At 34.4% G+C, this 24,059-nt stretch overlaps 1 protein-coding gene across 1 annotated transcript in view; it reads right to left on the minus strand.

Moving 5' to 3' along the window:
• Positions 1-24,059, minus strand: part of USH2A (usherin) — a 1,059,501-nt gene that overhangs the window by 195,302 nt on the left and 840,140 nt on the right. The window contains exons 55-57 of the mRNA XM_044674959.1: positions 5,504-5,611; positions 1,999-2,182; positions 729-886 (exon numbers count right to left, since the gene is read on the minus strand). Coding sequence (XP_044530894.1) covers positions 729-886; positions 1,999-2,182; positions 5,504-5,611 — 450 coding nt within the window. The remainder of the gene's footprint in view (positions 1-728; positions 887-1,998; positions 2,183-5,503; positions 5,612-24,059) is intronic.

Raw genomic sequence — 24,059 nt, forward strand, 5'->3', positions numbered from 1 at the left:
CAACATGAAAATTCATTTATCTTATCTAAAGACAGCTCAAAGTTTCTAAATAAAGTGGATATTTATTTCTCTTTCCTGATTTTCCACCTATGGCCGGAAATGAAATGATAGGCATATAGTTAATATCTTTTTTTGCTTCAGAGATCGAATGAAAGTGAATTTCTACTATTATTATAGGACTTACTATACATGGCTTTATATGAAAAAGCTCCCTTTAGGGAGCAGATTTAGAGAGAAATAATTACTTCAATACCTTGTAACATCTCTGATTTGATATAATACAAATTATTGTATTTTATTTTATTTTATTTTATTTTATTTTTTTTTAAACCCTTACCTTCCGTCTTGGAGTCAATACTGTGTATTGGCTCCAAGGCAGAAGAGTGGTAAGGGTAGGCAATGGGGGTCAAGTGACTTGCCCAGGGTCACACAGCTGGGAAGTGTCTGAGGCCGGATTTGAACCTAGGACCTCCCGTCTCTAGGCCTGACTCTCAATCTGTATTTTATTTTTGATGAATTAATAATATCAATATCTACGTTTGGAATGATAACATTAATTTTATATCTTGGGAATTGGAAAACAACCGAACAGAATGAAATACAGGTTTTTAAAAATGGATTTCATCTTCATGCGTAATTCTTTTCTAAGGTTTATATTTCATGTATTACATTACATATAGCATAACTTGCATATTATATATCTTTGAAAGAAAAATATTTTTTTTTACCTGATGGACTCCAGGCTACAAATATAGAATAGGGATCAATTACTGTGACATTATATGGGGCATAAATTTCCTCTGGGGTTGATTCAGGAGTCTGTATAACATAGTCATCACTAGTATTGCTGCCCCCTCCAGTGTGGGCTTCCAGTTGGTAAACATAACTAGAAAAAAAAAGAAAGAAATGGACATTGTGGCAAGACCAGGCATAGAAGGGTTCTGTTATCTCTATAGTTCTTCTGTTTGTTATTTAGAGACATGAATCATATTATAAAAGATAAGTCAAGAGTTCAATACCGAGCTAGACTTCTATGACTGAGACATTGACATATTTAGTTAAGTGCTCTTCACTGAGCACTGTTCTCCCTGCCATTTTTGCCTTTTTTTCCTGCATATTTTAGCATGAAAGAAGCATGACTGACAAGGAATATCAAAGTGACCTAGGTGTGGGAGGCCATAAGATAATGAAAGTGGGATCAGTACAGTTTATTTCAACAAACATTTATTAAGTTTCTACTATAGTCAAGGATCTGCATTGGGCACTAGACATTTAAAACCAAAAATGATCAATTCCTGCCTTCAAGGAGCTAACACTCTAATAGGAGCAAGCAGGGAAAGGAGATCCATCCTCCAAATTTTTGGATCCTTTGATGGATTTGAACTCAAGTAATTCTGGATAATTTTGATGAAAAAAAAACACAACTCTGATACACAGGAAAAATAACCAAATTGAATCAATTCATTGGTTAATGATTATATTTTTCAGCCTAATTCTGTGCAAACTATGCAATCGCTGGATTTAAAATTTCATGTCCAAGAAATGAGGCTATTATAGGTTTCTCGACACACACAATAAAGTGGGGAACAAGTTTTTTTTTTTAAAACAAAGATTATTGAAGAAAAACATATTTTGGTCCCAATTGTATGATAATTTTAGGCGTGGGGGAATGGGAGATAGAATTATTTACTGCTTTATAAATTTGCACTTTGGTTCAAATAATTAACTACTTATTTATTTGCATATTTTCATTTTCTTAACAGATTTCAGAAGCTCTAGCAATAAGTTTTCTCTTGGTATGAAGATCTTTCACATGAGAAGTTCACTTAATAAGGTTCTTTTCAATTTTTATTGTTAAAGAATAAGGATTTTTCTGATTACACAGAGGAAAAATACTTATTTCCTTTCCCCTCCAAGCTTATAAATAAAACAAAACAAGACAAAAACCTATCTCCCTAACACACAGAAAGGGTCAGTTCTGCACTTTCTTGAGTTTACCTGCTCTTGGGCTCCAAGCTGTAATCAGTGAAATTCTGATCTTCTCTGCCACCCAGAAAGACCACAGTTCCATTACGACGCAATTGATATTTGGAAATGAGGCCATTGGGTTTTTCTGGCTCATTCCAATATAATCCCACTGTTGTAGAGTTGATGATAATGTGACGTGGTATTGACCAGACTCCTAGTAATAATAAAACAGCATTTTCTCTTGTTGAGATAAAATCAAAGGTCATATTGAAATATACACTATGAACTAACCAAAAACAGTACTGTGATTTGTCAAAAAAAGTACATTTTTCATCAACATTGAAAGATTTCCATTTTTGTTTTTTCCATACATTGGAAATTACTAGGGGTACTATTTTTTTTTCTGATGGAAGATATTTTCTGTCAATTGTGTCAGAGTTATATGTGTATCTTGAGAAGAGACGCTCAAGATAGTCAGACACTTTTCAATATTTCTGGACAGAACCTAAAGCCCATAGAGTAATTGCCCATAGAGTAATCCATTCTCTTGGGGAAAACTGGCTCAGCTTTGAAATTTGAGGTCACTTGATAATTAATTTCTGGGGAATAGAATAGGGTTCACAGGGTTGTTCAGTTCTAGTTTTCAGTTCTCCTCTAACAGCTGTACCTTATTCAACAAACCAATTATAGCTCTGACCAAACATGACATGACTTTATTGACTCCAAGGAGGAAATATAAGAATTCAGTTCATAATATGTTTCCTTTAGTCATACTTTTTGTTCTTATTCCCAAAGCTTTTAGGGTTCTATCTATATAGGTCTGTGTAATTGTAGTTAGACACATTTTAAATATGTCAACATTCCTTGTTTAAATAGAAGGTCATTCTGATGGAAATTAGAGATTTTACTAGACAAGTATAGAATGACACAGAAGTTTGGTTTCATTCCAGTTCAAAACAGAAGTTATATTTTGTATTTTTCAAAGGATTGTGACAATTTTGACTGAAGTTGGCTTGCCCTTGTATACATGGGGATGATTGACTAGGCAAAATTAAGCTATGTAGACAGCCTAAAACTGCTCAGTTGTTACCTCCTGTCTACATAGAATTCCCTCCTGCCATCTTGCTGCTTTTCTTCCCTACACTCAATACTAAAAGAAACAATTTCTGTATGTTACATGTCACAACTGTGAAGCAAAATAAAGCTACTTGTGAAGGAAAGAACTGTGAAGTCATAAAATAATTATTAATCCATTCACACTTTTCACACTATTGAATGACACAAGATATTTGATTTAGCAGTATTTAATTTTCTATGAAAATGAAGTTGTAGAGGGCAGAGAAATTTAAGTCCTGTGGCATTTTTTATTATACTATTGTTTTAGCATAAAAATGGGGAGAAGAGGGAAAAGATCAGACTGATAATGAATGAATTCTTTTCTTAATGTACTCCATATCCCTTTAGGACACACATACATTAAGCCTTCAAATTTAGTCAGGCTCATTTCAAAATTGGAATCTCATAATTAGTGGTACTTTAGCTAGTAATTTAAAATGACATTACTCTTTAGTCACTGTGTTACCATAAAGCAACACAACTTAACTCTGTAGCTAACTTGTCCCTTTAAAGCCCCCTGGTTATATCTCCAGCTCACATTTATTTCACATAGAGGTTATTCTCAAAAAGGCACTAATACTGACAGGAAATGGATTCTAAATCCATGTTTCTTCTGGGAAAAAATTGGGTTATTATTCTTTTACATAGTTATTTGTGTTAAAGGGAAAGAACATAAAATATAAAGAGAAAAAAAGAAAAAAAAACACAATTCAAGGACAACATTTCACATCTCATGCTTTCCTGCATCATTGAAAGCTATAATTTTTAGTTCATAAAATCAGAAGTCTTTCAAGAATTTTTGCTGGTACAAGTAGGAAAAGAGATTCATGTTTTTATAGAATTTAAATGTGTGGATCTGGGGAAATAAACTATATTGGATTTGAGCAGGAAACCCTGTCATTTACAGGGCTTGAGCTTCAGCCAAAATTGTTAGAGGGATCCTTCAGAAATTAACCATTATCATCAAAGTATCCATTTGATACTTCCCCTTTCCAAAAAAATCCACTGCAGGATTCTTACTTTCAAAGGAACACTCAGCTTTTTGACATGCAACATTCTTTATATAGAAAATATCATTAGTGAAATCCTGGTGAGGAGCCATATGCCCAGTATGTGGAATTTTCCATTTTATTCTTCATTTACTAGTAGGAAGTTCAGGTTGAATATTCTGAAGTACAACAATCCCTATCATCGGAAGGGTAATGGACAGAAAGTACAGGACTTTATTCCAGGATTTATAACTGTCTGCTCAGGAAGTCATCTGTGCCTCAGTTTTCACACAGTTAAGATGTGAGTGATTATGCTCCCCAACCAGGGCAGAGAAGATGAACAAATTATCTGGTTTATGACTTACTTAGAATTAAGAAATTTCCCTTTGAACAACCAACTAACATCCTAGATGACATAAAGGTTACCACTGAACCAATGAATTGAAGAAGGGAGATTACATATAAGGAAAAGACATGTCAAATGCTTTTAGCTTTGTAGTTGATATAGAAATTTAATGTAAACTTAAGGTTTATATATACATATATATAACTATAAATATGTAGATATATGAATATATATCTATATCTATGTAATTGGTGACATAAAAAGCTCCCATCTCTGTAAAACAATCCTTCTCCATTTTTTCCATTTCTTTCCATTTATTCCCTGAACATCGCTATTTAACTAAAAGATGGATCCGGGTCAGAGAGACTTTGATTGGTTCCTGAGTCTATCTTTGGGGTTCCCTTTACACAGGGTTAAGTGCTTTACAATTATTATCTAATTAGATTCTAACGACAACCCTGAGAGGTAAGTAAGACTTATTTTTATTTATACTGGAAAGGACCTTAGTTTGGAATCAAAGGTCTTGGTTTTGAATCCTGACTTTGCAATTTATAATATACAGGATCCTGGGCAGGTATCAAGCTCTCTGGGTCTCAGTTTCTTCATCTGTAGAATGAGATATTTGAGCTAGATAATCTCTAAAGTCACTACCAATTCTTGGCTTTTATGATATATAAAATGAGGCAGGTGGATGAAATTATATCTAAAGTTCCTCTTACCTCTGAATCTTTGTTTGATCCTGTGAAAAGTATACACATCTGTGGAAGAACTAGCCACTTAATTATTATTGATCTTTTGGTCAATCTCACACTTAATTTTCTTACAGTGTCCCATAAAATCTGAAGGGCTCAAGGAAATAATAAGGATAATTTCTTTCATAAATGAAATAGGTTAAATAAGACCTAAAAATTAGAATATACAATTATTTTTTGTCTAACAATTTTCAACAATTTAATAAGCATTTAAGTGCCTGATATATGTATGGCTTATATATGTAGGAAATAGTTCATATTAATATAGGGGTTATAAAGTTATTGTAAGTAAACCATCCCTTCCCCCAGTTATAGAAATTTTACTTCATTACCCTGAGGAGCAGCCTGCAGTGTTCGGCTCACAATTGGCTGACTAGTAGTACATCCCACAGATGTACAAGCTGTAAGTGTGAAACTGTAGTTAGTGTAAGCACAGAGCCCTAGAAACAAACAAAAAAAGGGGGAAATAGGTCATATTGATATATGCAATTCAATTCAACAAATGATTGAAAAGGATCTACTATGTGCAAAGAATAGTTCGGTCATACGTCATAAAACATAAAAAGGACTCATGCATATCTGCTCTCGTGGAGCTTATACTCCAGCTGGGAAGATGTTACATGAACATCATACACAATAACATAAAACATGGTAAGTACATAAGAAACAAAGAAAAGTTAATTAACTATCACAAGTTTGATTATAATCCTAAAGATATGAAATTCAAATATTGTGATGATCGAAAGTACTTTTCATTAGTATTAAAGTATTCAAATTGAGTCAAATAGTACTCTCACTTGTCAGAGACATAAACTTAGCAGACACTATACAGAATTCTACAAGTAGGGAATTTGGTGTATGACGAATGGTTAGGAATCATACATCTTAAAAAGGCTACGTCAGTTCAAATATTCAAATTAATTTTGTTACTTAGTGGCAAATATATTTAGTCTAATTTTATAATTATGATGTTTCATTATTAGTAACAATTTAGGTTTCAGTAATGATAATTTTATTTTATTTTTTTTTAAACTTTTACTTTCCGTCTTGAAGTCAATACTGAGTATTGGCTCCAAGGCAGAAGAGTGGGAAGGTCTAGGCAATGGGGGTCAAGTGACTTGCCCAGGGTCACACAGCTGGGAAGTGTCTGAGGCCAGATTTGAACCTAGGATCTCCCATCTCTAGGCCTGGCTCTCAATCCACTGAGCTACCCAGCTGCCACCAGTAAAGATAATTTTAAATTTTAAACCATTAGTTAGATTCACTGGTCTATCCAAGAGCGTAGCCATATTCACGAACTTGTCTGCAAATTCAAAATCTTGGGTCTTCTTAGAGAGAGATGTTCTCAGCATATTGTAAAATATTGTTACAAACTATTTCTATTATTTCTTATTTTTATATGGCCTAAATTTCTCTCTGTATGCTGTCCCTATAAGCCTTCTGAGAGAACCATCCCCATATGAGAGAATCCATTTTTAGGGAGCACATAGGTGACTCAGTAGATTAAGAGCCAGGTTTAGAAGCAGAAGGTCCTGGGTTCAAATTTGACATCAGACATCTCCTCACTGTGTGACCCTAGGCAAGTCCCTTACCCTGTATTGCTTAGCCCTTATCACTCTTTGGCCTTAGGAACCAATTCACAGTATCAATTCTAAAAATGAAAGTAAGGCGGGGGGAGCAGCTGGGTAGCTCAGTGGATTGAGAGCCAGGCCTAGAGATGGGAGGTCCTGGGTTCAAATCCAGCCTCAGACACTTCCCAGCTGTGTGACCCTGGGCAAGTCACTTGACCCCCATTGCCTACCCTTACCACTCTTCTGCCTTGGAGCCAATACACAGTATTAACTTCAGGACAGAAGGTAAGGGTTTTTAAAAAAAAAAAAAAGAAAGAAAGAAAGTACTTTTAAAAAAGAATCTATTTTGAAGAGAAAAATTTCAGAAAAAAAATGATGGACCATTTATTGTAGAAAAATCAGACAAGATATGTAATGTTATAGACACCACTCTCACCATTACTGCTCTGCTCCCTTCTCTTTAAAGGAATATAGAGAATTTTTTTCTCATATCTCTTTTTTGGGGACAAATTCATTTATTTATGTATTTATTTTAGTATTTTTGCAACATCCATTTCCTAGCAATGTTATTTGTTTCCCTTTGGAAGGGAGATCAAACCATTAGGACAGAAGTATAGGTTAAAAGTCTATGTGTGCCTGTGGGATGAAGAAAAGTTTCATTGAAATTTCTGATAGTTTCCTCTCCTATAATCCTCAAATTTGGCTTTCTCCTGAGAGAAATACAAACCGTCAGGAATCTGGAGGACTACACAGGTCTCTGTAATTGAAAGTGGAACCCACTGAAATGGGAATTACATTGACTATGGGCTACTGTGAATCTTTTGTGTGGTTTGCATTCAGTCTGTGGGGTGAAATAAAGGCTGTTGTGTATTAAATGTAAGTTGTAACACTGCATTTGCACAGGAGCTGAGGACCGTTTTGCTCTTATCTGTGGAGACAGAGTCTTAAGCTATTTTTTGGAGATTTGCAGTGGAAATTTGGGTGTGGGAAAAAATAACAAATTAATTAAAAAAAAATCTCTCAAAATTGAACTCCCAAGATATAAACGAACTAAGGGCTTGGGGATATAGAGCCATGAACTCCCAATTGAATGGATGAATGCCTTGAAGATACTCTCAATTTAACCTGTGTCAGTATCTTTATATGTTTGCTATTTATCCCACATACCTCCAGAATAATCCAGGAATCCTATAGCTTGAGTATGCTCTAGGGCCTTGGTGGCAAGTCTATGGTACACATGCCAGAGGGGGCACTCAGAGCCCTCTCTGTGGGCATGCACACCATCACCCCAGCCCAGAATTCACCAGAGTTCATTACTAGAAAGCCAGAGGGATGTGGGGCTGGGCTGCTCACCTCCCCATCTCTACCTACACTTGAGGACATTTCTCCCATCACTCACTCCTCTAAAAAGTTCACTATCATTGCCCTAGGACAACAACTTACAATAGAATTTGACTTGCTAATGATGATGATGATAACTAGCATTTAAAAAGAATTTTAAAGTTTTCAAAGCATTTTCTGGCTAAGGTTCAGAATATAGTTTCCTTAGTTTCAGAAAAAACAATTTTTTATTGTTTATACAACATAATGAAGTGGTCCAAATAATCTAGTGAAAAGAATATTGTATTCAGAATCAGAAAACCTATATGAGAATCTTGGCTCTGACATTTTCCCATTGACACAGTTAAAATAACTTAATAAGGGGGCAGCTGGGTAGCTCAGTGGATTGAGAGCCAGACCTAGAGACGGGAGGTCCTAGGTTCAAATATGACCTCAGATACTTCCTAGCTGTGTGATCCTGGGCAAGTCACTTGACCCCCATTGCCTACCCTTACCACTCTTCCACCTATAAGTCAATACACAAAAGTTAAGGTTTAAAATAAAAAAAATTTTTAAAAAATCACTTAATAAGCCTTTGTTTACTTATCTGTAAAATAAAGATAACAGTAATAACAATAACAGTAATAATCATTGTGTTCTTTATTATCATTAAAGTGTTTCAGAAATATGTGTTATTATTTTGAGAGAGAAGCAACCTAATGGTTAACATAAATTTATGAAATAAATTTGTATATATCATTATTAATGCTTTGGGTTTTTTTCATATAATTACAAATTTGAATTTTCTACCAAATTAAATTGTAAGTTCTTTGAGGGCAGACAACATTTTCTCAGACATTTGCATTCAGCATACCTAGTCTACCTGCTCATAGGTATATCCCTTTACTGCCTAACTACTCCCAGTTTACTGCTCAGTTGAACAAGACATTCTTCTCTGATAATAAATAAAAATAGTTGCCAAATACTTACCACAGTACTTGTAACATTATAAACACTTTATAAATCCTTATTCTATTCTCCAGATATAGAATCTTGAGCTTTCAATCAAGGTACTTAGTATGTCTTTGTTAAATTTAGTCAAATGAAGATTTGTCTATAAATTAAAGATTTCATTGTAATTACTCAAAGTAAAGAAGTGAACTCAGGCTATTCCTGCATAATTCTGGCCCAAAATTGTTTTTACTTAAGTTGACCATAACTTGACCTCAGTTTTCTCCATTTTTGTGGAAATGTCACCTGTGTGTCCTAGTTGTCTCATGCAGACATACAGTAATTCCAGAAGTTTGTTTCCCTTGAATGGCTATTTTAGGGGATAAAGAGAAAAATCTATAGTATAGAGGGTTACACAGATACTTAATTTGAATGACAGTGACTCCCTATTTCCTGTATGACTACACATAAACTCCCCATTAGGCATTTAAAGTCTTTCAAACTTGTTCCAAATTAGTCTCTCCTACCTTATTTCATATTTCCTTCATGTACCCTGTGATTTAAGCAGACTGGCCTTCTTACTATTTTTTAAAAAATGACATTCTGTTTCAAGTGTCTCTGACATCCTTTGAATTGGCTATCCCCAAGCTTGGTAATCTTTCCTCATCTATGTCTTCCAGAACCCCTAATTTCCTGCAAGACATCTCCAGTGCTACCTTTGACTTAAGATATTTTCTGATTCCTTTTTTGTTGTTAGTATCTTGTCCCAAACTTGCCTCTCCTGTTTACCTTATATCTATTTGGTATTAATTATATATTTATGTTTCCTTCCCATGATAAAATGTGTACTTAGCCAGGGAATGGATTGCTTCACTATTGTCTTTGTATTGCCTCATCCTGTGCATGGTTCTTGATATACTTAAATGCTTGATTAAAAAAAAAAGCCCTCAAATTGTATTGTTCAGGGGGGAAAAATTGATAAAAGGCAACTTAAGCACATAAAATCAGAGGTCATTCCACACATTCATTAATTTAACAAATAATTATAGGAATAATTTTCTTGGCATCTAGCTTGGCATAATGGGAGAAGGTGGCTTTAGAGATATTTTAGTTGGGCGAGTAACTTTATTCTTTGGGCATATCTATTTTGCATGAAATCTTTTTAAAACTAACAATAAGCCATATAAAGAAAAGCTAGAGAAAGTCCAGAGATGGGAAGTCAAGGTAAAAATGATCAGATTTTCTTCAAATTATGAAGTAAGAAGTAAGTATGCTTTATGAAATTAATCTTCCATTTACTTTTAATATATAAATATATGGTCAATATTTTTCCTGTTTAAAGAATCCAAGATAATGAACTTCCTACACATTAAACATTTAGAATCAACTTGAAATTAACATTATTCTGTTATATAACACTTAAATACTTATTTTATGCAAAGAATAATGAAGTAAGTATAGCTAAGTCTACTCTATGACATTGCTACAAATGTACAGTACATTTATATTATTTTCTTTCACTTGTGTTTTTTAAGTTTTTATTTAAGGTCCTCTTTGGAATGTACATCAGTTTATACCAGAATCCATCTCTCTTTTTAACTCCCCATATGATTTATTGTACGGGTGGTCTGAATTAGTACTGACTTATTCTCCAGTTTCCTCACTATACTGGCCAGCTTTCCTTAAATATCCTCTGGTTTTTCAATGTTCTTTAAAGAAAAAACAAAAGATGGAGGGAAAAGTCAAGATGGAGGCTTATAAGCAGCAAAACCTGAAACCACTCTGACAATCCTCCCAAACCAATCTTTAAAAAGCACCTCAAAATGACAGAAGTCAAAAACCAACAGAAAGATGGACTGAAGGAGCTCTCCCACTGAACACAACTTGAAAGGTAGGCAGAGAGAGTTGATTCTCCCTTTTAATTTTGACCATCATCATTTTTAAAAATAACAGGCTACACCAACAAAAGAGCAACCTAACTCCCCACTCCTTGAAGTCCCAGGACCTGGCATCAGTCTGCAGTGAGGTCTGGAAGTCCATAGCACTGGGTCCTTTCAAGCCTGCACTCCTGCAATGAGGACCTAGCCCCAGGGAAAAATAGCTCACAGTGCTGATTCCTACAAGCCATTAGCAGAGGAAACAGAATCACCTAATAGAATTCCAGGTTCACAGGCAAAAAAAGGCTGGGAAAGTGAGCAAATAGCAAGAGAAACACAACCCTCAAAATTTTTTTATGGAGATGAAGAGTAAAGAACAGAATCAAAAAGGAATGGAAAGATCCAAGCAATCACATGCAAAACTTCAAAAAAAAGAGGGGGAATTTGTCTCAAGCTCTGTAAGAATTCAAAAAATAATCCAAAAATCAAATAAGAGGTTGAAGGAAAATGGGAAGAAAAATGAGGAAAAGAAATGAAAGTAATGCAAAAAGAAAATAATTGTCTGAAAAGCTAAATTGGTCAATTGGAAAAAAGAGGCACAAAAAAACAATGAAGAAAAAAAGCTTTTAAAAAACAGAATTGACTTATTGGAAAAAGAAGCAAAAACATCTAATTAAGAAAAGGGTTTCTAGGCTCTCAGCTCTTCTCCCAAACTTGCTACCAGGATCCTCTGCTGCATTCACATCCCTTAGACAAGATGGTGAAGGTTGGAGTAAACATATTTGGCCTTACTGGATGCCTGGTGACCAGGGTAGCATTCAACTGCAGTGGAGTAGAAGTTGTGGTCATCAATGACCCCTTCATTGACCTTAACTACATGGTTTACATGTTTCAATATGATTCCACCCATGGTAAGTTCAAGGGCACTGTAAAGGCAGAGAATGGAAAGCTGGTGATCAACGGAAAAACCATTACCATCTTCCAGGAGCAGGATCCCACCAACATTAAATGGGGAGATGCTGGAGCCGAGTATGCTGTGGAATCCATTGGCATCTTTATCATAAAAGTAAGGCTTACTTGAAGGGTGGAGCCAAGCGAGTCATTATCTCTGCCCCTTCTGCTGATGCCCCAATGTTCATGATGGGGGTGAACCATGAGAAATATGATAATTCCTTTAAGATCATCAGTAATGCCTCTTGCACAACCAACTGCTTGGCCCCCTTGGCCAAAGTCATTCATGACAACTTCAGCATTGTGGAAGGACTCATGACCACAGTCCATGCCATTACTGCTACCCAGAAAACAGTAGAAGACAGCCGTGGCATGATGGGCATGGGACTGCCCAGAATATCATCCCTGCTTCCACTGGTGCTGCCAAGGCTGTGGGCAAGGTCATACCTAAGGTGAACAGGAAGCTCACAGGCATGGCCTTCTGTGTTCCTACTCCCAATGTGTCTGTGGTGGATCTGACTTGCTTCTTGGAGAAAGTTTCCAAATATGATGATATTAAGAAGGTGGTGAAGCAAGCTTCAGAGGGGTCCTTGAAGGGCATCTTGGGCTGCCCAGAGGACCAGGTTGTATCCTGTGACTTTAACAGTGACATCCACTCTTCTACCTTTGATGCTGGCACTGGCATTGCCCTCAACAACCATTTTGTCAAGCTCATTTCTTGGTATGACAATGAGAATGGTTACAGCCACCATGTAGTAGAACTCACGATGGACATGGCCTCCAAGGAGTAAAGTAGAAAGCCTTGGATCTTCATACCCAGTCAAAAAGAGTAGTTCCACCACTGGGGAGCCCATATCCATAATAACATATCCCTATGCTGGGGATCCCATGCCCTGTTCACATCCTCTCCCCAAAGCACCCCTGTCCTGGGGGGGAGGAGCATAGAGTCCTATCTTGTGTACTATCAATAAAGTCATCACATTCACTGCAAAAAAAAGAAAAGAAAAGAGTTTCTTTAAAAATAGAATGGACCAGATGGAAAAGGAGGAACAAAAGATCATGGAAGAAATTCAGTCTTTAAAAATTAGAAGTGAGCAAATAGAAGCTAATGATTTCACAAGATATCAAAAAACAATAAAACAAAATCAAAAGATTGAAAAAATAAATGAAAATATGAAATGTCTCATTGAAAAAAAAATCTGATCTGGAAAACAGATTCAGGAGAGATAATTTAAGAATTATAGAACTACCTGAAAGTCATGACTAAAAAAAAAGCCTACACATCATAACACAAGAAATTATCCAAGAAAATTGCCCTAATATTCTTGAACAACAGGATACAATTGAAACTGAAGAAATCCACAGATCACCTCCTGCAATGAATTCCCAAATTACAACTCCCAGGAATATTATAGCCAAGTGCAAGAACTCTCAGGTCAAGGAGAAAATGCTACAAACAGTCAGAAAGAAACAATTCAAATATCATGGAGCCCCAATCAGGGTTACACAGGATCTGACAGCTTCCACATTGAAAGACTAGAAAGCTTGGAATAAAATGTTCTGGAAGGCAAGTGAACTGGGTTTACAATAAAAAATCACCCAACCATCAAAGCCAACTATATTCTTTCGGGGAAATTATGTTCATTTGATAAAATAGAAAATTTCCAAACATTCCTTAAGAAAAGACTTGACTTAAACAGAAAATTTGATGTCCAAATACAAAATGCAAATGAAGCATAAAAAGGTAAGTTAGAAAGAGAAAATAAAGGTTTCAATAAATTCAAATTGTTTTTATTCCTCTATGTAAAGATAATATCTATAACTCTTAAAAATTTTTATCATTGTCATTGTAGTTAGGAAAAGTATACATATAGACAGACAGTGTGGTAGCAAGCTGTTTAGAATGATACCAAAAAAACCAAATAGGGCTGATAAAGATGATTGTTCTAAGAGAAATGGGAAGAGAGAAGTAAAATGGGATAAATTATATCACATAAAGAAGAAAGGGGGATAATCTATCACAGTGGAAAAGAACATGAGGGTGGTGACATATTAATACTTAAATTTTACTCTCATTGGAATTGACTCAGATGGGGAAGAATAGCCAGAATCCTACCTTATAGAATCCTATCTTACCCTATAGAGAAGTAGGAGGTGAACAAGAAAGGTAGTGGTAGAAAGGGGAGCAATATAAAGGAGGAGGAAGGGGAGGAATGACTAAAAGCAAAGCACTGGTGTGGAGGGAAAGAGTGAGAGGAGAAAGGGCAAGATTAAAAGAGGAAATAAAGATGGAAGGGAATACATAGCTAGTTATCATAACTGTGAATGTAAATGGGATGAACTCACCCATAAAAAGGAAGTACATAGCTGAGTGGATTAAAAACCAGAGTCCTACCTTATGTTGTTTATAAGAAACACATTTGAGGCAGGTAGGCACTCAGAGTAAAGGTAAGAGGCTAGAGCAGAATCTATTGGGCTTCAACTGAGACAAAAAAAAGCAGGAACAAAGCTATGGCAAAAATAGATCAGATTAAAACAGGTAAGGAAAGTAATTACATCTTTATAAAAGACAAATTCATTGAAGAGTATAACAATGAGGAGATAACAAATCAAAATTTATGGGATACAGTAGAAGTACTCAGGGGAAAACTTATGTTCCTGAGTATTTATATTAATAAAATAAAGAAAAAAAGATCAATGAATTGGACATGCAAATAAAAAAACCTAGAAAAAGAACAAATTAAAAATCCCCATTTAAAGACTAAATTGGAGATCTTAAAAATCAAAGGAAAAATTGATAAAATTTAAAGTAAAGCAACAATTGAACTAATAAATAAGACTAGGAGCTGTTCTATGAAAAAACAAATTAAATAGATAGAGCAAAGGTTGATTTGATTTAAAAAAGAAGAGAATCAAATTACCAATATAAAAAATGAAAAGGATAATTTCACTTCTAATTAAACAGGAAATTAAAGAATTATTAGGAGGTATTTCACCCAATTATATGACAATAAATCTGATAATCTAGGTGAAATGGATGAATGTGTACAAAAATATAAATTACTTAAATTAATAAAAGGGGAACTAGAGGGGGCAGCTGGGTAGCTCAGTGGAGTGAGAGTCAGGCCTAGAGACAGGAGGTCCTAGGTTCAAACCCGGCCTCAGCCACTTGCCAGCTGTGTGACCCTGGGCAGGTCACTTGACCCCCATTGCCCACCCTTGCCAATCTTCCACCTATGAGACAATACACCAAAGTACAAGGGTTTAAAAAAAAGAGGAACTAGAATACATAAATAATGCTATCTTGGAAAAATAAATTGAACAAACTATCAATGAACTCCCCAAGAAAAATCCCAGAGGCCAGATGGATTCAGAAGTTAATTCTATCAATCATTTAAAGAATAATTAATCCCAGAATTCTACAAACTATTTGGCAAAATAAGCAAAGAAGGAGTCCCATCAAATTCTTTTTTGATACAAACATGGTGCTGAAACATAAGCCAAGAGGACCAAAAACAGAGAAAAAAATTACAGACCAATATCCTTAATGAATATAGATGCAAAAACCTTAAATAAAATACTAGCAAAGAAAATACAGTAATATATCACCAGGATTATTCACTATGACCAGGTGGGATTTATACCAGGAATGGTTTAGTATTAGGAAAACCCTCAGCATAATTGACTATATCAATAATCAAACTAACAGAAATCACATGATTATCTCAATAAGCCTTTGACAAAATGCAGCACCAATTCCTATTGAAGACACTAGAGTGTATAAGAATAAAATTGTCTTCCCTTAAAATAATTATTATTTATTTAAAACCATCAGCAAGCATCATCTGCAATGGGAATAAGTTAGAAGCCTTCCCAAAAAGATCAAGAGTGAAGCAAGGATGCCAATCATCACCACTATTATTTAATATTGTACTAGATATGTTAGTCTTAGCAATTAGAAAAGAAAGAGAAATTGAAGGAATTAAAGTAGGCAATAAGGAAAATAAACTATCACTCTTTGTGAATGGTATACTTAGAGAATCCTAGAAAATCTAGCTGAAATAATTAACAACCTTAGCAAAGTTGCAGGATAAAAAATAACCCCCACAAATCATTAGTATTTCTATATATTTCCAACAGAGTTCAGAAGCAAGAGTTGGAAAGAGAAACTCCATTTAAAATCACTCTAGACCAGGGATGGGCAAATTATAGCCCACTGGCCAGATGCGGCCCCCTGAAATGTTCTATCTGGCCCAGCGACATTATTGCTAATCTGACAAATACAATGAGTAGGATACAATACAATGAAATTTCAAAAGAGTTGCCTTAGAAACAGACTGACAGATGAGCATTTCCTTTCCGTTGGCCCCCTCTATAAAAATTTTGCCCATTACTGCTCTAGACAATATAAAATATTTGAGAATCTACTTGCCAAAATGAATGTAGGGATTATATGAACACAAATCACTTTTCACAGAAGCAAAATTAGATATAAACAATTGGAAAATCACTTTTCACAGAAACAAAATTAGATATAAACAATTGGAAAATATTAATTGTTAAAAGGTAGGTTGAGCTAACATAATAAAAATGACAATCCTACCTAAATTAATTTACTTATTCAGTGCCATAGCTATCAAACTACCAAAAAACTATTTTATAAAACTAGAAAAAATAATATAACGTATCTGGAACAACAAAAGGTCAAGAATATCAAGAAAATTAATGAAAAAAGAAGTGAAGGATGGAAGCCTAGCAGTACCAGATCCCTAACTGTATGATAAAGTAGTAATTATCAAAACAATCTGGTCCTGGCTAAGAAATAGAAGGGTGGATGAATGGAATAGACTTGGGGTAAATGACATCAGCAATCTAGTGTTTGATAAACCCAAAGATCCCAACATTTTGGATAAGAACTCATTATATGACAAAAACTGCTGGAAAATTGGAAAACAGTATGGCAAAAATTAGGTTTAGATTAATATCTCACACTCTATACCAAGATAAGGTCAAAATGAGTATAATATTGAAACATGAAGAGTGATATTATAGGTAAATTAGGGGAATGTAGAAAAGTTACCTTTCAGATCTTTGGAGAAAGGAAGAATTTATGACCAAAAATGAGACAGAGAACATTATAAGGTGTAAAAAATGAATAATTTTGATTATATTAAATTAAAAAGGTTTTGTATAAACAACCAAGATTAGAAGGGAAGCAACAAACTGGGAAAAAAATTATAACAAATTTCTCTGATGAAGGTCTCATTTTGAAGTATACAAAAATTGTCAAATTTATAAGAATTCAAGTTATTCCCCAATTAATAAAAGGTCAAAGGATATGAATAGGCAGTTTTCAGATAAAGAAATCAAAGCTATCAATAATTATATAAAAAAAATTCTAAATCCCTCTTGATTAGAGAAATGCAAATTAACACAACTCTGTGGTATCACCTCACACTTATCAAATTGGCCAATATGACAGTAAAGGAAAATAATAAATATTGGAGGGAATATAGAAAAATTGGGACACTAATGCATTGCTGGTAGAGTTGTGAATTGATTCAAACATTCTGGAAGACAATTTGGAATTATGCCCAAAGGGCTATAAAAGAATACATAACTTTTGATCCAGTAATGCCACTCTTACGTCTGTGTCCCAAAGAGATAAAAAAACAAATTGGAAAGGACTTATTTGTACAAAAATATTTATAGTTGTTCTTTTTTATATATATATTTATTTATTTATAGTTGTGGTGGCAAAGAGTTATAAAAATAAAAAGACATCATTTGGGAAATGGCTGAACAAAAGGGTAACAGAATGATGGTAACAGAATGCTATTGTGCTATAAGGAATGATGAACAGAATGATTTCAGAAAGAGCTGGAAAGACCTCCATGAACTGATGCAGAGTGAAATAAACAGAACCAGGAGAACATTGTACACATTAACTGAAGTATTCTAGAATGATCAAATGTGATAAACTTGGCTATTAACAGCCAAACATGATCCAGGACAATTCTGAGTAACTATTGAAGAAGAATGCTATCCACCTCCAGAGAAAGAACTACTGAAGTATAAATACAGATGAAAACATATGATTTATCCCTTGTTTATTTGGGTATATGATTTGGGGTTTTGATTTTGTAAGATTATTTACTTACCAAAATGAATGATGTGGAAATACATTTTGTGTGATAATAAATGAATAATCCAGACTGAATTGCTTGTTACCTGTGGCATCCCAGGTATATTTTAATCTTGAAAGTATTATTGATGTATTAATATTGTAACCTACGTGCTCATGTACCAGACTCATGTTCATATTATTTCTGGATCATTGTATTCCCAAATCTACAGCCCAAAGATCAAGAGAATTCCTGGGCAGGGCGTTAGCTGCCTCTGGGTCCTGTGAGCCCAAATTCTTTACCAGGTCACATATTTGATTAACTTCCTCCTCTTTGATCATGTGGTTGTCAATTGTGCCAATGTAAAATCCTATGCCATGGTGATTTCCTTAACTCATGGTCTTTAAGCACAGGGAGGATGACTATTTGTTGTACATAGATGGGATTCATGATTTCTATTGGTAGAATTAAAAGACTTGTGAGGTTCTTTTCAATTCTAAATCTATGATTATCTGAGGTAATTATATGTAATAAGGGATGGAAGTAGAAACAAAAAAGCCACTTCTAAGGGATAAAAAAGCAACTGGTTATGCATAATCTAATAGGATATACTATTATGTAACCTTGGAAAGACAAATTAGATCGTGTGGAAAAGAACTGACAATAAATAGACAATTCTATTCTGGAATTCTCAGAATTCATTGTCTCTGGTCCTAAAAGAGCATTGCACAGTAGAAACTCAATTAGTTTTATTTTATAGATATAAGCACTGAAATTAGACATATTAATAGCTTCATCTCATACAGATTCAAGTCTGTAAGTTGGGGAAGAAATAATGAAATAGAGCTAAGACTGTTTTTTTTAACTGCATATTTTAGTCACTTGTTCTCTCAGCTACTGTATATGTCACTGTCAAATGGCCATATTACAAAGGAATTTGTTTCTTAGACGAAATCAATTAACTAGAAAGGCAACTGAGTCAACATATTAATTTGCTAGACTCTATGAGATTTCTTTCATTGACATAGAATTTTAATTGTCAGCATTAATGTCACCTGTATTTATTATGTTTCTTTCTACTATAATCTGTTCATATCAGGATTAAAACTATGAAAAATTTCTATTTTAAAGGATATGCTATGATGCATGGACTATATGGGTATTGACTGAAGTCTTAATAAGGAGAATGCAAAAATTCTAATGTCCTACATCTTTATGAAACTTAATGAACGAAGGATGTTGCTGTGACATCTGCTACATTGAAGACCTTTAAGAGTAAAGGCAGCCATCAGGTAGAGATGATCGAAGTGGACAAAATAATCTTTTGAGATCCCTTCTATCCCTATAACTCCCTTAAGGTCCATAAAATCAACGTATTTTACCCAGTTAAACAAAAAAAATGACTTGTCATTTTAAGGAAATTCATTTTGGTGGCCTTTAAAATAAGGCGTAGGAGAAAAACAGTATTAAGCAAATGATTGAGAAAGTCAAAATGGCAAATGAAAACTACATATAAATTGGACAGTATGAGGAGAGAAATAAAGAGATGTCTCAGAGGGACAGTCCTTACTATAACCTAATCTTGAAGTGCTAGAGTAGGAGAAGAAAAGAAAACATCACTCAAATGTTCAGCATAAAAGTAAGGAAGGGTGGAAAGGCAGTTGTAGAGCAGGGAAAAGAAAATACATGGAGGAAAGCCAAGTATTTAACATTTCAGGAGAGAGAAGATTACTGTGGCAGCAAATTACTTGAATTCCCCTACAGGGAATCATGTTCTCTTTTAAAGGAAAGAGGCATAATATAACAAGACTCATTACAATTACACTTTAAAGAGTAAATGTGTGTTAAAAAGAAATGCAGAAGTCTTGCTATGGATCATAAAAACACGATTTGGGAAACAAAATCCATACCTATGCAAGTTACATCCAATGTATAATATAAAAACCAGCTTGCTTTCTAATGTTTATTCTCCAGATAAATATTTAAGTAAAAGACACTTTGTCCCTCAAGATTTCAGACTATAAGTGTTCCTTTTAGACATCCAGTCAATTATCCTACTGTATCATATACTATTTTTCCAAAAGGTTGCCAAACAGTCCTAAAGAATACATAATTCTATCAGTGAATCAGTAATTGCCAATGCTTTTTTTCTCCTCTGTGGTCAAGATCCCAATAAGGCCAGCAAACAGCTCATGGCCTAGAATAAGGATAAAACTTTTTGTTATGAGACAGTCAAGATGCTGAGCACATGTAAACTTCATCTAAATTAGTGGCCCTTGCCATGGTCAGTTGATCCCAAAGGCTTGTTACATTTGGCCAATTCAAGCCTATTGGCTATCTTTTGAGTTTGATAGAAATCATCATGTCCTCCTTTTCTAGTCTTCTCTCTAAGAGTCATCACTGTGGTATGAACCCATCTGGAGGGTTCTTCAAAATTAGAATAACTTAAAATCCATTAGTACTCAGAAGCAACAGCAGTTATGAAGGCATGATTCATAGTTTGGTCCATTTAAAAGAAATTGTACATATAAAAAATATGGACACCAAAATGAACTTGGACATGTGTTTTTTGGGGGGAGGAGGGAAGCATGAGGAATATGAAGAAAGTATGGAAATAATAGTGAATCAAATTTAGATTTGATGCTATGAAAACATTCCTAATAATTCTCAGCTAGGTGGCTCTGTGGGTAGAGAGCTAGACCTAGAAATGGGAGGTCCTGGGTTCAATACAGCCTCAGACACTTCCTAGCTATGTGACCCTGGGCAAGTCACTTAACCCTTATTGCCTACACCTTACTGCTCTTCTGCTTTGGAACCAATACACAGCATTGATTCTAAGATGGAAGGTAAAGGTTTAAAAAAAAAGAAAGATGGAGATTTTAGGAATAAGGTGGTTATAGTTCCTCTTCATATGTATTCTTCATAATATCCTCATCAGACTTAATTTAGTGTTGATTCTTAACCGGAAAGTAAGAATTAAGCTACTTTTATAGACAATGGCTACCCTTCCCAAAAAACAAAAAAACAAAAAACTACACTTTGATATGGAAGAGATACAAGCGGAAGATACAAGTTTGACTTGGAACCCTCTGATATCTGAAATTGTGTGCTTCAGGTTATTAATTTTTAAATTTAGATGACACATGAGATAATGGGAGGTTTTTATTAGTGGAAATGTATTAGAATAATAACATTTGCACCTTAGAAAGGGACCTAAGAAATCATCTATTCTACCTCTTGAATTTCACAAATGAAAAACCAGTATGGCACTAGCTACATGACATGCTCAAGGTCAGGTATCGAGTGCCAGAACTGAGATTGGAACCAAGGTCATCTGACTCCAAAAGCACTGACATTTCTATTACACAAAAGAAAAACAACAAAAAAAAATCTTTGTAAATAAAGTTTCTCAAAATGCTCCAAACCAAACAATATTTACTTCTCAACTGGCCTTTCCCCCCTTTTTTTTCTTTAATTTTCATTAATAGAATTAATTCCAGGGATCTTAATGCCTTCCTTCCTTCCCCACACCATAGAAAGTATCATTAGGCAAACAAAAATATATATGTATATGTATATGTATATTATATTATATTATATTATGTTATATTATATTAGTATATATATATAATGTTTTTCATGTTTCCACTTCTCAATTTATTCTCTGGAAGTGAACATACACAATTTATTCTTCAAATATTAAATCTGTGTGGTAACAACACAAGAAGATTAGGGGCTTCCATTCCTGCAAGGCTGTGGAATGCCCAATGCATCCCAGTTTGCAAGGTCTCTGGGAAAACATAGCTTAGAAATTGCCAGATTTTGTTTTTCTATATATATCAGTATATTGTCAGGTTTTAGTTTCTCATACATTCTTTTTTTTTATGAATGAATTCATTCCATTCACAATCAAAGTTATAAACACTATTTGTGCATTTCACTCCATTCTATTTCTTCTTGCTGTTTGTCCTTCTCCTTCTCTCCTTTTGCCATACCCTTCTCAGATGTCTGATTTTTTCTATTACCTCTCCAATTTGTGCCTCTTCTTAGAACCCCTCCCTTGATCTCTCCTTGACATCTAGTTCTAAATCAATCCACCCTTTGAAGCACCCCTCACTTGTCCTTTTCTTTTACCTCTTAATTCTTATTCTATCCCACCTTCCAAATGTCCCTCCCTTACTCTTCCACCCTGTCTTTTTATTTCTTGATATGAATTCCCTTCTAAAAATCTTTCTCTTTTCCTGTCCCTTATACTCTTACCTTGCCCTCCTGTTTCTTGATATATACTTCCTTCTAAGATTTCCTCCCTTTTCTTATCCTCTTCCTCTCTTTTCTCTTAATTTACATTCCCTTCTCTTAATCCTTTATTTCTTTAAGGGGACTCTTAGTCCCTTCTCTATTTTGTCCCCTGAACCTCCTGTTTCTCAGAATGTTAAGATTTTTAACATTCTAGTTGTATATGTTCTAATTTCTTTAACACAGACTGATGAAGATAGGGTTCTAGTACTACCAGTCTTTTCATCCCCTTCACTCCCTTCTCTATGAAAATTCTTTGATTCATGCCGCTTTTATATAAGATAATTGTTTCATATTACCTCTTACTACCATATTTTATTGTTATTTTTAGCTCATTACATTTATTCAACTTGACATCACCTTCTATCTATATATGCTCTTTCATACTACCTAAGTAATGATATCATTCATAAAGGTTATAGTCAATATTTTTCCATATAAGAAATAAATAATTTGACCTTTTCAGGTCCCTTAAAATTGGTCTTTCATGTTTACCTTCTTATGATTCTTGTAAATCAAAATTTTTCCTGATTTCTGGTTATTTCTCCAAGAATAGTTGAAACTTCTTTCATTCATTAAATATCCATTTTTCTCCTTGAGTAATTATGTTCATCTTTGCTGGCTATATTATTCTTGTTAGTAAATCCAGCTCCTTTGCTCTTTGTAATATTGTGTTCCATGCCCTTTATTTTTTTAATATTGAAGCTGTTCAGTCTTGTTATTCTGACTAAACCCACACTTTATAATTTTTTTTCTTGTTGCTTATAGTATTTTTTCCTTTACCTGAGTGATGGAACTTAGCAATGATGTTTCTGTGCATTTTCATCTTGAGGTCTTTTTGTGAAGATGATTGATGGATTCTTTCACTTTCCATTTAATCATCTAGTTCTAGGACATCACAGTAATTTTCCTTAATTATTTCTTGAGGTATGGAGTCATAAACTTTTTTTTGATCATCTTTTTCCAGTAATCCAATAATTTTTATATTGTCTTTTTAGATCTATTTTCTAGGTCAGTTATTTTTGTAATAAAATATTTCATATTCTCATCTATTATTTTATTCTTTTAATTTTGCTTTGTAATTTCCTGTTGCCTTAGGAAATGTTAGTTTCCCTTTGTCCAATTCTAATTCTTAATCAATTCTTTTCTTCCATGAGTTTTTGGATCTCTTTCCAATTTTTCATAATTTTCTTGTATTGCTTTTAATTTTTTCTATTTTCCCTCAACTTCTCTCATTTGGTTTTTGAGATCTTTTTGAAGCCACTCTTTTTAAAAAAATATTTATTTATTCAGTTAGCTTTAGAAATAGTTTTTGAAAACTGTTTTCTGACATTTTAGTATTCAAATTTTCTCTTTCTCTCCCTTTCCCCTCTACTTTGAGGTGATAGTCTGATATGGTTTATACCAGTGTGTTCATGCAATTATATTACCATATTGCTCATGTCATAATAGAAGACATAATGCATATAAGAAACAACTCAAGATAGAAATAAAGAGTAAAATGGCATGCTTTGATCAGCAATCAGATTCCAACAGTTCTTTCTTTGGCAGTGGATAGTATTTCTCATAATGAATGCCTGGTGGCTTTTTTTTTTAAATTTTTTTTTTAATTTTAAACCCTTAACTTCTGTGTATTGACTTATAGGTGGAAGATTGGTAAGGGTAGGCAATGGGGGTCAAGTGACTTGCCCAGGGTCACACAGCTGGGAAGTGTCTGAGCCCGGATCTGAACCTAGGACCTCCTGTCTCTAGGCCTGGCTCTCAATCCACTGAGCTACCCAGCTGCCCCCTGCCTGG

The sequence above is a fragment of the Gracilinanus agilis genome, chromosome 4 (genome assembly GCF_016433145.1).
Source record: "Gracilinanus agilis isolate LMUSP501 chromosome 4, AgileGrace, whole genome shotgun sequence".
Lineage (NCBI taxonomy): Eukaryota > Metazoa > Chordata > Mammalia > Didelphimorphia > Didelphidae > Gracilinanus > Gracilinanus agilis.